The following is a 14,122-nucleotide window of genomic DNA, read 5'->3' as shown; positions in this document are numbered from 1 at the left end:
TTTGATGGATCAATTGGTTGGTGCGAGTGTGTTCAGCAAGATAGATTTGAGATCTGGGTATCATCAGATACGTGTGAAAACTGAGGATATTCAGAAGACTGCTTTCAGAACAAGGTATGGACATTATGAGTATTCTGTGATGCCTTTTGGTGTGACTAATGCGCCTGGTGTATTTATGGAGTATATGAATAGGATTTTCCATCCGTATCTAGATCAGTTTGTCGTGGTGTTTATTGATGACATTTTGGTGTATTCGAAATCTGAAGGAGAACATGTTGAGCATTTGAGAGTGGTTTTAGAAGTTCTCCGAGAAAAGAAGTTATTTGCTAAACTGTCTAAGTGTGAATTTTGGTTAGAAGAGGTTAGTTTTCTTGGTCATGTGATTTCAAGAGGTGGTGTTGCTGTTGATCCTTCTAAGATAGAAGCGGTATCTAAGTGGGAAGCTCCGAAGTCTGTTGCTGAGATTCGAAGTTTTCTTGGTTTGGCTGGTTATTATAGGAAGTTCATTGAGGGATTTTCTAAGTTGGCGTTACCGTTGACGATGTTGACTAGAAAGGGGCAAGCGTTTGTTTGGGATTCGAAATGTGAAGAAGGTTTCCAAGAGTTAAAGAGAAGGTTGACTACTGCTCCTATTCTGATATTACCGAGTCCGTCGGAATCATTTGAGGTTTACTGTGATGCTTCATTGTTGGGTTTGGGTGGTGTGTTGATGCAGAATAAGCAGGTTATAGCTTATGCTTCGAGACAACTGAGAGTTCACGAGAGGAACTATCCGACGCACGATTTAGAGTTGGCAGCTGTGGTATTTATTCTGAAGTTGTGGAGGCATTATTTGTACGGGTCAAGATTTGAAGTTTTCAGTGACCATAAAAGTTTAAAGTATTTGTTTGATCAGAAAGAGCTGAATATGAGACAGAGGAGATGGTTAGAATTTCTGAAGGATTATGACTTTGGTTTGAATTACCATCCGGGTAAAGCAAATGTAGTAGCTGATGCGTTGAGCCGGAAATCGTTACATATGTCTATGTTAATGGTTAAAGAATTGGATTTAATTGAGCAGTTTAGAGATTTGAGTTTGGTGTGTGAGAGTACTCACAATAGTGTTAAATTGGGAATGTTGAAGCTAACGAGTGGTATTCTGGATGAGATCAGAGAGGGTCAGAAATCCGATATGCTTTTGGTTGATAAGATGACTTTAGTAAATCAAGGTCAAGGTGGTGAATTTAGAGTTGATGAGAATGGTGTTTTGAAATTTGGTAATCGGGTGTGTATTCCGGATGTTACCGAACTTAAGAAGAGTATCCTGGAGGAAGGACATCGTAGTGGCTTGAGTATTCATCCTGGAGCTACGAAAATGTATCATGATTTGAAAAAGCTATTTTGGTGGCCGGGAATGAAAAGAGAAATTGCGAGTTTTGTTTATTCCTGTTTGACTTGTCAGAAGTCGAAGATTGAGCATCAGAAGCCGTCTGGGCTAATGCAACCGTTGGCTATTCCAGAGTGGAAGTGGGATAGTATCAGTATGGACTTTGTTTCTGGTCTGCCGAGGACAAGTAAGAATTTTGAAGCCATTTGGGTGATTGTTGACAGATTGACGAAGTCGGCTCATTTCATTCCGATCAGAATGGATTACCCGTTAGAAAGATTAGCCGAGTTGTATATTGAGAAGATTGTAAGTTTGCATGGTATTCCGTCGAGTATCGTTTCGGACAGAGATCCTAGATTTACATCGAAGTTCTGGGAAGGTTTGCAGAGGGCTTTGGGAACTAAGCTGAGATTGAGTTCTGCATATCATCCGCAGACTGATGGTCAGACTGAGAGGACGATTCAGTCATTAGAGGATCTTCTGAGAGCTTGTGTTTTGGAGAAGGGAGGTGCTTGGGATTGTTATTTGCCTTTGATTGAGTTTACCTACAACAATAGTTTTCATTCGAGCATTGGTATGGCACTGTTTGAAGCTTTGTATGGTAGGAGATGTCGGACACCTTTATGTTGGTATGAGTCCGGTGAGAGTGCTGTGGTTGGACCGGAGATTGTTCAACAGACTACAGAAAAGATTAAGATGATTCAGGAGAAGATGAGAATTGCTCAGAGTCGTCAGAAGAGTTATCATGATAAGAGGAGGAAGTCACTTGAGTTCCAAGAGGGAGATCATGTGTTTCTTCGTGTTACTCCGATAACTGGTGTTGGTCGAGCTTTGAAATCGAAGAAGTTGACACCTCGTTTTATTGGTCCTTATCAGATTTTGGAGAGGATAGGGGAGGTAGCCTATCGTATCGCTTTACCGCCGTCGCTTGCGAATTTGCATGAAGTTTTTCATGTGTCTCAGTTGAGGAGGTACATTCATGATCCGTCGCATGTAGTCCAAGTAGATGATGTACAGGTGAGAGATAACCTGACTGTTGAAACATCACCTATGAGGATCGAGGATCGAGAGTTGAAGCAGTTGCGGGGTAAAGAGATTGCCTTGGTGAAGGTAGCTTGGGGAGGACCAGCAGGTGGCAATGTGACTTGGGAACTTGAGAGTCAGATGAAGGAGTCTTACCCAGAGTTGTTCGCTTGAGGTATGTTTTCGAGGACGAAAACTCTTTTAGTGGGGGAGAGTTGTAACACCCCGATAATAATAAAATAATTATTTAAATTGAGTTAATAATTTATTTATTAATTTAATTAAATAATTGGAAATTTTATTATTATTATTTTTGGATTATTATTATTATTCGGAAAATATATATAAGTTGGAATTTAGAAAAAATCCCATTTTTGGTAAAAAGGTTAATTTCACGTGAAAAGGGGAAAAGAGGCAGAAAAGGGAAAAGGGCAAAAAGCCAAAGAACGAAGGTTGAAGGAAGGGAAAGCTTGGAGCTCAGAGACTGCCGGATTAACTCAGGTAAGGGGGGTTTATCATCGATTAATGGGTATTATGGGATAATATGGGATGGGTAGTAAGAAACCATGGATTTTGACTCTGATTTGAATGATGCATGCTGAAATTGTGAAATATTTGATGAACGAATTTGGATGATAATTGACGAAAACTCGTAGGAATTAGAGGTAGTAAGGTTAGCGATTTGGGAAGCCGAATGTGTATGATCTGTAATTGATAAAACGAATGAACATGTATGAAAATTGGACTGTAGAAGGTTGGAATTGGATAGATCTCGTAGCAGAGAAAGCCATTGCAGATCTGGAATTTCTGGCTCTGGTCATACGCATATGGCACTAGGCAATACGCGTATGAGAGGGCTGGTACGCGTATGGTTAAGGCATTACGCGTATGAGTGAAAAAGATGATATTTTGAACGTAGATTCGTCTTTGTTGGTACGCGTAGCATACGCGTATGGGCGTGGGCGATACGCGTATGGGTTGGGCGAGGGAATGCGCCATACGCGTATGGACATAGGCGATACGCGTATGGGCAGACTTGTGGTTTCCCTGAACAGTTGTTGTGCAGTTTTTGGTTGTTTAGGTTGAGTGCTGTAACTTAGCTGATGTATGACGTAGTGGGGATCAATTCCCGTTGTTTTGAGTAGTATAGGTATTAGTAGAGTGTGCTAATACTGTGTTTGATTATGCGGCACGATATGATATGCTTTTGTGATAAAATGTGTTGATGATGTGTGATGGTATGCATGCTGCTGTGAATGTATCAGTTATGTATGCATTTGTGAATAGACTGTTTTATGGCTTAGAGTGTGAGCATATGTCTATTCTTGAGTTGTTGTTGTTGTTGCATGCTAGGTGATTAGCGTGCATAGCATGGCCCATTTGGGGTGGTAGCTAATTCCCATGGTGAGGAATTAGTGAGTAAATCATTTTGATTGTTATTGATGTTTGCATGCTAGGTGATTAGCGTGCATAGCATGGCCCATTTGGGGTGGTAGCTAATTCCCATGGTGAGGAATTAGTGAGTGAGTCACTATGTCTCAAATGAGTGGGACTAGTGAGCTTGGTAGCCGTGCCTGGATTTGGACGGTGAGGTTGAACTATATGTTCACAAATAGTCGGTACCGCATGCATGGAGTCTCATTGCATAATATATGTATGGCGTATAATATGAATGGATGTATTCCAATATTATACGTGTGTTTGTGTTGGTGTTGAGTATTATGTTGAATTGATGGTGCTGTTACTGAATGTATGTTTGGATTAGGGTGATGAAGTGTGTTGAAATTACTTAGCATTACATAATGTTTTATAATACTTATTATATTGATTGAGGAACTCACCCTTACGACTATTTTTCAGGTAACGAGAAATGAGTTGAGTAGAAGCGAATGCTTGGAGTCTAGTGTAGTCTCCTTTAGTGGGTCATGCTCTGATAGATGTAACATCGGGAGGGAACCTTTGAATTATGTTGTTAATGCTTGTGGAACCAGTTTACATGTAGTATGTTACATGTTTTGATTGATTTGATTTATATCCGCTGCGATTTATGCGAATGTTTAATTGATTTAATAAAGAGCATGACAGTTATATTGGAACATGGTGCGAATGATTGTGTGACACCCTTAACTGCATAATCACTCTGATATATGTTTATGATTTAATTAAATATTTGGGGTATTTTAGAAGGGTGTTACACCGTGCACCAAAGGTTTTGCATTCTGTAAACCTATTATTCAAATTGATGGAACATGGTTATACGACAAATACAATGGTACTTTGCTTATGGCGGTTGCACAAGACGACAACAACAATGTCTTTCCCATTGCCTTTGCTCTGGTTGAAGGTGAAACCGCTGGTGGTTGGGGTTTCTTTCTTTGACATCTCAGAATACATGTGGCTCCACAAGCCAATCTTTGTTTGATTTCTGATAAACATGCTGCCATTGAGAATGCTTACAATAATCATGACAACAGATGGCATGGTCCTCCTTCTATCCATGTCTATTGCATTAAACATATCTCACAAAACTTCATGCATGCAATCAAAGATAAGAACCTTCGCAAAAAGAGTGGTGAATGTTGGGTATGCTCTAACTCAACCATCATTTCAATATTACCGTGATGAAATTAGACTGTCTAATGCAGATACATGAAGATGGGTGGATATCATACCAGTAGAGCAGTGGACAAGGGAATTTGACGGAGGTTGTCAATGGGGCCACATGACAACAAACCTTGTGGAATGCATGAACGATGTATTCAAAGACATTAGAAATCTACCAACAACCGCTTTGGTCAGAACAACCTATTATAGGTTGACTTCTACCTTCGCAACCAGAGGTGAAAGATGGAGTGCAGTGTTAATGTCGGGTCAAATATTCAGTGAATGTTGTATGAAAGTGATGAAAGAGGAGAGTATCAAAGCTAGCACACACACGGTAACAGTCTTTGACCGTCATAGGTAAAATTTCAGCGTACAGGAAATAATGGATCACAATGAGGGGAGGCCAAATTTATCATATGCTGTCAAACTAAACAGAAGTTGGTGCGACTGTGGAAAGTTCCAGACCTTCTGTATTCCTTGCTCCAATTTCATTGCGACATGCACACATACTCGTCAGAACGCTTACAACCATCTATATGATGTTTACAAGGCCATTACCGTCATGAGTGTGTATAACAAAAACTTCTCAGTGCTACCAATGGAGGAATACTGACCTCCATATGAAGGTGACATAATTTGGCACAACGATGAGATGCGAAGAAAGCAAAAAGGACGGCCAAACAACACACATATTAGAGCAGAAATGGATACGACTGATAAAATGATAAGACTATGTAATATATGTCGTTAACCAGGACACAATAAGAACAACTGTCCCATTCTAGGAGCAACATCTGCATCATAAGATAATATCTCCTTTTAAATTTTGTAACCTTGAATTTTTATATATCACTATCTTTTTGTTACAACAAGGTCAACAACAAACACCATTACAACATAAGCAAACTTAAAATAAAACATTCATAACTGATTACAACAATCAAACTGATGTCATCTCGTCCAAACATCATTTCCCTAACATCCTTGTCAGTTTTGACTCGCACCCAACCAAGTATACTATCGAGTCTCTTAATACTTCTAATTTTTTCCCCTTATGGTATTTTTCCATCTAACCAATGAACCAACTCCCTCTTCAGTTGATCAAAACTAGTGATGTTCCAGAAGAGCATAAACATCGGAGATTTGTCTCTCGAATAAACCACATTTCCATAGCGGGGACGAACACCAAACATATTTGCAAAATGATGAAATGAGATGTGGAAAAAAGATTCACACAACACCTCTATTTATAACACAAAAAATTGTACTTTACACTGAGGTTCTAGACCAATTGACGCCTCCTCTTCAAACTAACATATGGGCGTCAATTTGATTGGCAGCACCATGTGCTGTAGCCAATTCAACTGGCGTCTCCTCTCTAATTTTAGGAATTGACGCCAATTGATTTGACGCCTCCTCTAGAAGGGGTAAAAGTGGGATAGATTGATTTTTTTTTGAAATCAAGATTATTGTAAGGTTTTGTTCGAAAAATAGGGATATTTTGATAAAAAAAATCTATTTATGGTAGACATATTTCAACAAAAAATATTGGTAAAAATTTAAGCACATACTATCATAATCTCTCATAAAGTTATGACAAAAAATTTAGTTGGTCGTAGTAATTTTGATTGGAATTGGTGTACATTTTAATAGGCGTTCAATGGGGTCCATAGGCGTTCTCCTCGTTACTCAAGTAGCTCTTTACTTAGAACAAGAACTCAACAAACGCTACAACCTTTTCCGCCTATGGGATTACCCACAAAAATCACACTTCTTAACTCAACACGGCGCCTCTATCCGTGCGGTGGTCGGACGCTCGACCGCCGGCGCAGATTCCGAGCTCATTGATGCACTTCCGAATCTGGAAATCATTTCGAGCTCCAGCGTTGGTGTTGATAAGATCGATCTTATAAAGTGCAAGGAGAAAGGGATTCGCGTTACGAATACACCAGATGTATTGACCGATGAAGTTGCTGATTTGACTATTGGTTTGATCCTCGCGCTTCTTAGAAGGATTTGCGAATGTGATCGATATGTTAGAAGTGGGAATTGGAAGCGTGGTGACTACAAACTCACTTCTAAGGTAAACCCTAATAGCCAAGCGAATGTGATTTTGTTTAAGCTATGAGGATGATTATGTTTAATTTATTCATTTTTTAAAAAATTATTATGTGTGCCGGCGTGTCAGTATAGGTGTGGTATTCGGTGTCTCGGCATCATAGGCCAAAATTGTAACAACTCACTATCATTCAACTAATCTCACTGCTAATCTAATCTTGCACTGGAAATGTTTTAGGTAGGAATGTAGTTTCAATTGTCTGCAGAAGTAGTATAGAAGTTTTAGAGGTCTCTGTAACAGCATCTCAGTGGCTAACTCAGGCTGCATTTTTCGCAATGTCGTGGTTCCGAGCGTATTAGTGCTCTATTAGGATCCTTTTATCTCCACTCTTCATCATGGTTATCTAACTCACATGATGACATGTATGAGTTAACGTTTCAGATAGGAAAATTGAGTTCAATTGCATACCAACTCGTGTTTTAGCAAACACAGTTGAACAGAATCGCGAGTTTATACTCAAGTAGACGAGTTTGATAAAAAGGCAACATAAGAGCCAATATCATGTGTTTCACTGTAGGGTTACTGCATTTTTCTTCCCTCTCAGTACTTCTCTGAGAAGTGAAACTGTCTTTGCCATTGTTCCCACCAGCGTCATCAGTATTTTCCGATTAGATCTTCATTTGAGACAAAATCAACCACAATTCATACATACCAGAGTGCAATTCTTTTTTAGACCTCTCAACATGAATCCCAATTCATTTTGCTTAATCTCATGGAGTTGGGAGTTATGAATCTCGTTGAATTGCATGATATAGTTCAATCATGGGTGCATCCCCAAAACAGGCTGAATTGTGCTTTCTAAATGTTTTTACCGAAGAAATTTTGTTTTTACTTTAAAATGTCATATTTTTTTTGAGTCTGCATAAGCTCTACTAGTTTACACATGCTCTCTCAAGTTTGACAAACCACCTATTTTTCATTATTTACAATTTTTAAGCTTTAAGAAAACAGTGAAAACATTTTAAATTGGACACAATAATCTATCATCATATTGTAAGAGCTGCAGAGTTTTATCATATATTTGTGCCATACTGCTCTTTAAAATTGATTACATGTATTCTCATGTACAGTAGGAGTTAGTGTCCCCCACTCCATTTTCCAAAAAGAAGTTAATAACCTTTTTCATCTGGACTTTCCTTTCAGTTCTCTGGGAAAACTGTCGGCATTATTGGTCTGGGAAGGATCGGCACAGCAATTGCCAAGAGAGCTGAAGGTTTCAATTGTTCAATATGCTACTATTCTAGAACTCAAAAGCAGGAATCAAAATACAAGTACTATCCAAGTGTTGTTGAGGTCGCATCCAACTGTGACATACTAATTGTTGCCTGCTCTCTTACGGAGAAAACTCATCATATCATCAATCGGGAGGTCATTAGTGCACTTGGTCCGAAGGGTTTCCTAATAAACATCGGTCGAGGTAAGCATGTTGATGAGCCAGAGCTGGTCTCTGCATTGCTTGAAGGTCGTTTGGGTGGAGCTGGACTCGATGTGTTTGAAAATGAGCCTCATGTTCCTGAAGAGCTACTTGGGCTGGAAAATGTTGTCTTGTTGCCTCACGTTGGAAGCGCCACAGTAGAAACTCGAACTGTCATGGCTGACCTAGTTCTTGGAAACCTAGAGGCTCATTTCCTTGGAAAGCCACTGTTAACTCCCGTCATTTAATCTACAGGCCCATCCCTATTGAACCGTGGACATAAGTTACATCATCAATTATTGATTCTTGTGATGAGGAATTGATGATTGCGAAAGCTTCAGATATCATCTATATTGATGCTTCACCAATTGTTGCAAAAAATAAGGCAGTTCATTTTAATTGCGTGACATCTTAATTTGATTATCAATGAGATTTGGCTGAACTTTAGCCAAAACATTACTTAGCGGAAAAGCTTATTTTAGTACGTTGGCATCAAATTTTATTACTAGATAAGTAAAATGGTCTCTATGGGGCGTATTTATGATATTAAAATATTGAATCACAATTGATATTTTATTTAAGACAAAATTGGGGTGTAACTTTCAACGGACATTTTGTATTGTTCTTCGGTCATAATTTATCCTATAGACAGGATATGGTAAAGCTAATAATGTAAATGTATATTTACTTGCAAGAAATACAATGATTGCCGGAAATACATGTGATCATATTTAAGAAGGTGATCGTAAGAGGATTTGAGTATCTTGATAATTTCAATTTTGAGTGTGCAAAATGAAATTAGTGAATGATCTTTAAATTATAGAGGTTAGAATATTAATAGGTAGAGGATTTCTTAAAGTACATCATAAGTTTTTTAACCACCATACAAAAATTCAAATATGTTCTCCTGATTTTAAAGATGCATCTTTAAACGTATCTATTACACACTCAAAGTAGACCATTATGAGTAAGGTCTTATAAGTTGTGTTATGAAATATATTCATAATTGATCAGTATAGTAGAAATTTGGGAGATACATAGTCGGAAGTTTGTGCGGGATTTAAAAATATCCCGTCACTTTTGTAGGTTAGATACTTTCGGAGATGTTTTTCCAGAATAATATGATAATAGCATCAGCTGCATGATCGCACAACCATTATTATCATTGTTGTTTTTCAACTCAAACCTCATAAAAAAAACCTTCATTCTCAATCCATTTTTTCACTCAAAATCTCCAATCTTTTGGTTCATCACATCAAATGGAGCAATCGAAGATATAATTTTAGGTAAAAATCATTTACTTCCCACTGCATTGCTTACATTAATCATGCATTTTTCTGAAAAATGAGCTTTGTGTCAGAAAATGTATATCCAAAATGAGTATGAACTTTTTCGGAGATGCATCTCTAGAACTAGTTTATGTTCATTTTTCAACTCTGTTTTCAGTAGTGTCGCTTATATGTTGTTATGTTGTAATTTTTTTCATTAGAGATGGTGCATCCCGATATTTTTCCAAAACAAGTTGTTTCTCCGGATGTCTAAGATGTTGTCGTGAAGGCGGTAGATGTGGGGAACCAATTTAAAAACGAAAAAGAGTTTGAATATCGTAATCAAATGCTTCAATGGATTCGTATGAAGGTCGTTAAACTTGGATTTGATGTTGTTATCGGAAGGTCCGATAATGATTCAGATAGAAGATGTGCTTTTGTGACAATGACATGCGAAAGAAGCGGGAAATATATAACTCCTCTATGGAATTTTAAAAGAGATGACACTGGTTCAAGAAAATGCGAGTGTTCGTTTAAGGTGCGTGGTTACATGTTGGCAAACAAAAATTGGAGATTTAATGTGATATGTGGTTTGCATAACCATGATTTGTGTGAAAAATTAGCCGACCATCCTAGTGTGCGTTGGCTTATACCAGAAGAGAAGGAATGCGTTGCTCACATGACATTGAACCTGGTTCAACCGAAAAATATAATTGTAACATTGAAACGGAAAAGGCCTGAAAATATATCAAATATTAAGCAAGTGTATAATATTCGGTACCTAACTAACAAGACGCTTATGTGGGATAAAACTGAAATTCAATAACTCTTGAAACAGTTCGATGAAAACCGTTATGTGTCTAGGTACCGAACCTGCGAGAATGGAGTTATTGTTAGAGATATATTTTGGACTCATCCTGATTCCATAAAATTGTTCAACACGTTTTCTACTGTGCTCATATTTGATTCAACCTACAAGACCAACAAGCACAAACTTCGATTATTAGAGATGGTTGGTGTTACCTCAATTGAGAAGACACTGTTAGGTTTGTATTTTTAAGTGTGAAAAAAAGGATAATTTTAGTTGGGCCTTAGAGGTGTGTCGCACACTGTTGAAGACCAAAGTGAGATGCCTAAAGTGATTGTTCCCGACCGCGATACCCCCTTGATGAATTTTGGTACAAATGTATTTCCTTCTTCTAATGCATTACTTTGTAGGTATCACATAACACAGAATATGAGAAGTTGGGTTAAACCCGCGGTAAGGACGAAACAAATAGAGCCTGGAGATGGAAAATTGGTGAAAGCGGGTGTGGTTGTTGAAAAAATAATGGATGCATGGAATCGTATAATAAATTCTTCCATAAAAGAACTATATGTCGATTCCGTTATGCATTTCAGGAAAGTGTGTGAAAAGTATCATGATTTGTCAAAATATGTTGAAAGAACAATTCTTGACCAGGTGAAGGAGAAAATTGTTTATGCATAGACTAACAATGTTAGACACCTTTGATATACAACAACTAATAGAGTCGAGTCTGCCCATGCTACTTTGAAAATTTTGTTGGGAAATAGTAAGGGCGATATGTGTAGAGATTGGGACTCTGTGAACCATTGATTGAAAACCAGCATAATGAGATACATACATCATTTGGTCAGAGCATCACAGTCTTGGAACACAGATTTAAAGACAACACTCTTTATTTTCAGTTGGTCGGTAATATTTCTCGGGAGAGTTTGAATTATATTTTTCATGAGGCTAAATGAGTTGATAATGTAGGCTCCAATAACGTAAAGTGTGGATGCACAATTGTGAAAACATATGGTCTCCCATGTGCTTGTGTTATTGCAAAAATGTGAAACTTGGTGATTCAATAAGAATTGACGAGGTTTGCACTCATTGGAAGAGACTTAGGTTTGATGATGATGGTAAATCAAATATGTCTATTTTGACCGAATGAGAAGTGATACAAGAGAGATTTTTGAAAGCCGATGATAACATGAAACTCCACATCAAAGAACAATAGAGGAATATTGCCTATCCGAAAACCACCGACATGAAACCACCCTCTCAACCGGTAAAAACAAAAGATGCTCAGAAGAAAATGAAACCTACACCAAATGATAATTCGACTACATGATCACCTTCATATTTTGAACATGTTGACAAAGTTTTTCCGACTCACAAACTCTCAAATCTCAAAAAAGTGTTGTCAAAGGAGCTCGCATTAGCAAACCACCTCCTACGTTGCTTCCACCAAAGATTCCATTCATTGATGAGATAGCGGTTTTTATGCACAATTACATTGAGCGAATCGTCAATGTTTAAGGGACGGTAATTGCAGTTATCGAGCAGTTTCAGATTTACTCGGTAAAGGAGAAGATAATCATACACTTGTCTGCCATCAACTTATTCAAGAGTCGATGACTCATAAAGAATCATACACACAATTATACAGAAAGAAAGAAAACTTCGACAAAGTTTGTGAGTCTCTTGTTCTTTGCCTTAGAGAACTGGCTCCCGAGACAAAATGGATGTGCTTCCCTAAAATGGATCACCTAATAGTATATGTGTATGATCGAGTGTGTGTTGATATGACACGATACGTTTTTTTGGAAACCTTTTTTCCACTGCATACCGCCCCACCTAAAAATCCAAATGATTGTATTATGTGTATTGGGTGACCCTCAAAATCAAGTCATTTTGTTTAAGTTTACTTGAAACCGGGATGCCCTATACCACTTAAATCACATGAGTGGACGACTCATTCAACAACAAAAGCTAAGACTTGGCCGAATCATTTTATAGAAAGGATGGAAGAGTTCGAGAAATTAAGCAACATTGAAAGAGAATCAAATGCACAAAATTCCAAGCGAGTACCACTCATAGATTTAGCCAGTGACCTATGTTTCGACTCTTTTTAATTTCTTGTGTAACCAGGAAAATTAATGTATGTAATTGTGTCTCAATATAAATGAAGTGTAATATATTCAACAATCATTCATATTGTGTCTTAAAGTATTTTTGATATTCCCCATAACAACAATTATTCTTTTGTAAAAAAAAACAGGTTCTATTTTGAAACTGGTTCAGGACAAGTTTGAGAGATACATCTCCGGAACAAGATAAAAGGGTGAGGTTCCGGAGATATATCTTGGGAATCAACATGGCAGTTATTAAGTGGTCCATATTGATCTATGACTTCTAGAAATTAAGGTTCTCTTATGTTATATTTCACACAAACTAAAAATATCTCAAATGTCACAAGTAAACATCAACTGGTATGTCACAAATGTCTCATTCTCTAACTTTACATCCAAACAAATGTTTAAGCTCACCAATTTCACCTCCCTCGAAGATATCAAAGACGAAATCCATTATATCCCACCTTACAGAAACAATAGAAAGATTGTGAAGCTCTAGTATCGTTCATCTCCGATTGGCTACGAAGGGAAGATTGAGTTCAAAAAATTTGAGCTCTAGACGCAAGCGGAAGTAAGGGCTATGTGGAATACGTATTTCTATTTTAAAAACAAAAGTTTTGTTCGAGTTAGAAGCGACGATTTCAAGAATGGTCGAAGATATTCTGAAGATGTTGAAGCGTCCACCTGGATATTGAAGTGTAATGTTGCATTTTATGTTGAACTCATCTATGTAATCCTAATTTTATTTTATGAGTCTTAATTTCAATTTGGAAAATTACATATCTTTGGATCTAGTACTGATGTGTCTGTCTTACGAAAATGTAACTACGGAAAACTTCCGGAGATGCATCTTCGGAACAAATTAAACCAAATAATAAGGGATCACTCGTTTAATGTGTGTTGGGGTGCGTTCGGATTAGGCATGACAACATAAACCGTATCCGCGAGTATCCACCCAAATCCGCCCTGAAGTTGACGAGGAACACCCGCTTTGACTGAGTTTGGGTTTGGGTTTGGGTTTGGATTTGGGTTTTTCCCGATTTTAAAATACGGGGACAGGTCGGGTAATGAGGACACTAGTACCCACCCCGAACCCGCCCCGTTTATTTCATTATGTACATTATTATTTATTTTTGATAATTTAGAATATTAAATATATGATTAATATTTTGATATTTTAATTTGAAATCATTACTTATAATATTTGAAATGTATGTATGGAATTTTTTTAGATTTTTTTTTATTATTTGTAATGTAATTTTATTTTGGAAAAAATAACTATTTCTATTAAAAAATTGATTTCACTAAATGAATGGTGGCGGGGGTGGGGATACCCGAACCCGTTTAGGACGGATTTGGGTTTTGATTCTTCATCACAGTTAGGGTTTGGGGCGGGGAACGAG

The 14,122-nt window shown here is 37.7% G+C and overlaps 2 protein-coding genes across 2 annotated transcripts; both read left to right on the top strand.

Annotated features, from left to right (window-relative positions):
* Positions 1-6,574: 6,574 nt before the first annotated feature.
* Positions 6,575-8,989, top strand: LOC127083772 (glyoxylate/hydroxypyruvate/pyruvate reductase 2KGR). The gene is made up of 2 exons (XM_051024107.1): positions 6,575-7,076; positions 8,256-8,989. Exons 1-2 carry the CDS (start codon positions 6,654-6,656, stop codon positions 8,772-8,774), a joined length of 942 nt encoding a protein of 313 aa, XP_050880064.1. The 5' UTR covers positions 6,575-6,653; the 3' UTR covers positions 8,775-8,989.
* Positions 8,990-10,140: 1,151 nt separating this feature from the next.
* LOC127080131 (uncharacterized) lies at positions 10,141-11,283 on the top strand. The gene is made up of 3 exons (XM_051020463.1): positions 10,141-10,571; positions 10,659-10,835; positions 11,013-11,283. Exons 1-3 carry the CDS (start codon positions 10,141-10,143, stop codon positions 11,281-11,283), a joined length of 879 nt encoding a protein of 292 aa, XP_050876420.1.
* The last annotated feature ends 2,839 nt before the right edge of the window (positions 11,284-14,122 follow it).

This window comes from Lathyrus oleraceus, chromosome 5 (assembly GCF_024323335.1).
Source record: "Lathyrus oleraceus cultivar Zhongwan6 chromosome 5, CAAS_Psat_ZW6_1.0, whole genome shotgun sequence".
In the NCBI taxonomy this organism is placed as follows: domain Eukaryota; kingdom Viridiplantae; phylum Streptophyta; class Magnoliopsida; order Fabales; family Fabaceae; genus Lathyrus; species Lathyrus oleraceus.
The sequence above is the reverse complement of the archived record's forward strand: the minus strand, read 5'-3'. Positions and strand labels throughout refer to the sequence as shown.

What these genes read in the sequence shown, in the direction of transcription:
- LOC127083772 (XM_051024107.1), top strand. Translation starts at nt 6,654, where the DNA reads ATGGGGTCCATAGGCGTTCTCCTCGTTACTCAAGTAGCTCTTTACTTA. An exon ending in ACTACAAACTCACTTCTAAG is followed by an intron (nt 7,077 to 8,255) that starts GTAAACCCTAAT and finishes CTTTCCTTTCAG; the next exon opens with TTCTCTGGGAAAACTGTCGG.
- LOC127080131 (XM_051020463.1), top strand. Translation starts at nt 10,141, where the DNA reads ATGCTTCAATGGATTCGTATGAAGGTCGTTAAACTTGGATTTGATGTT. An exon ending in AAGCAAGTGTATAATATTCG is followed by an intron (nt 10,572 to 10,658) that starts GTACCTAACTAA and finishes TTATGTGTCTAG; the next exon opens with GTACCGAACCTGCGAGAATG. An exon ending in ACCTCAATTGAGAAGACACT is followed by an intron (nt 10,836 to 11,012) that starts GTTAGGTTTGTA and finishes ATTACTTTGTAG; the next exon opens with GTATCACATAACACAGAATA.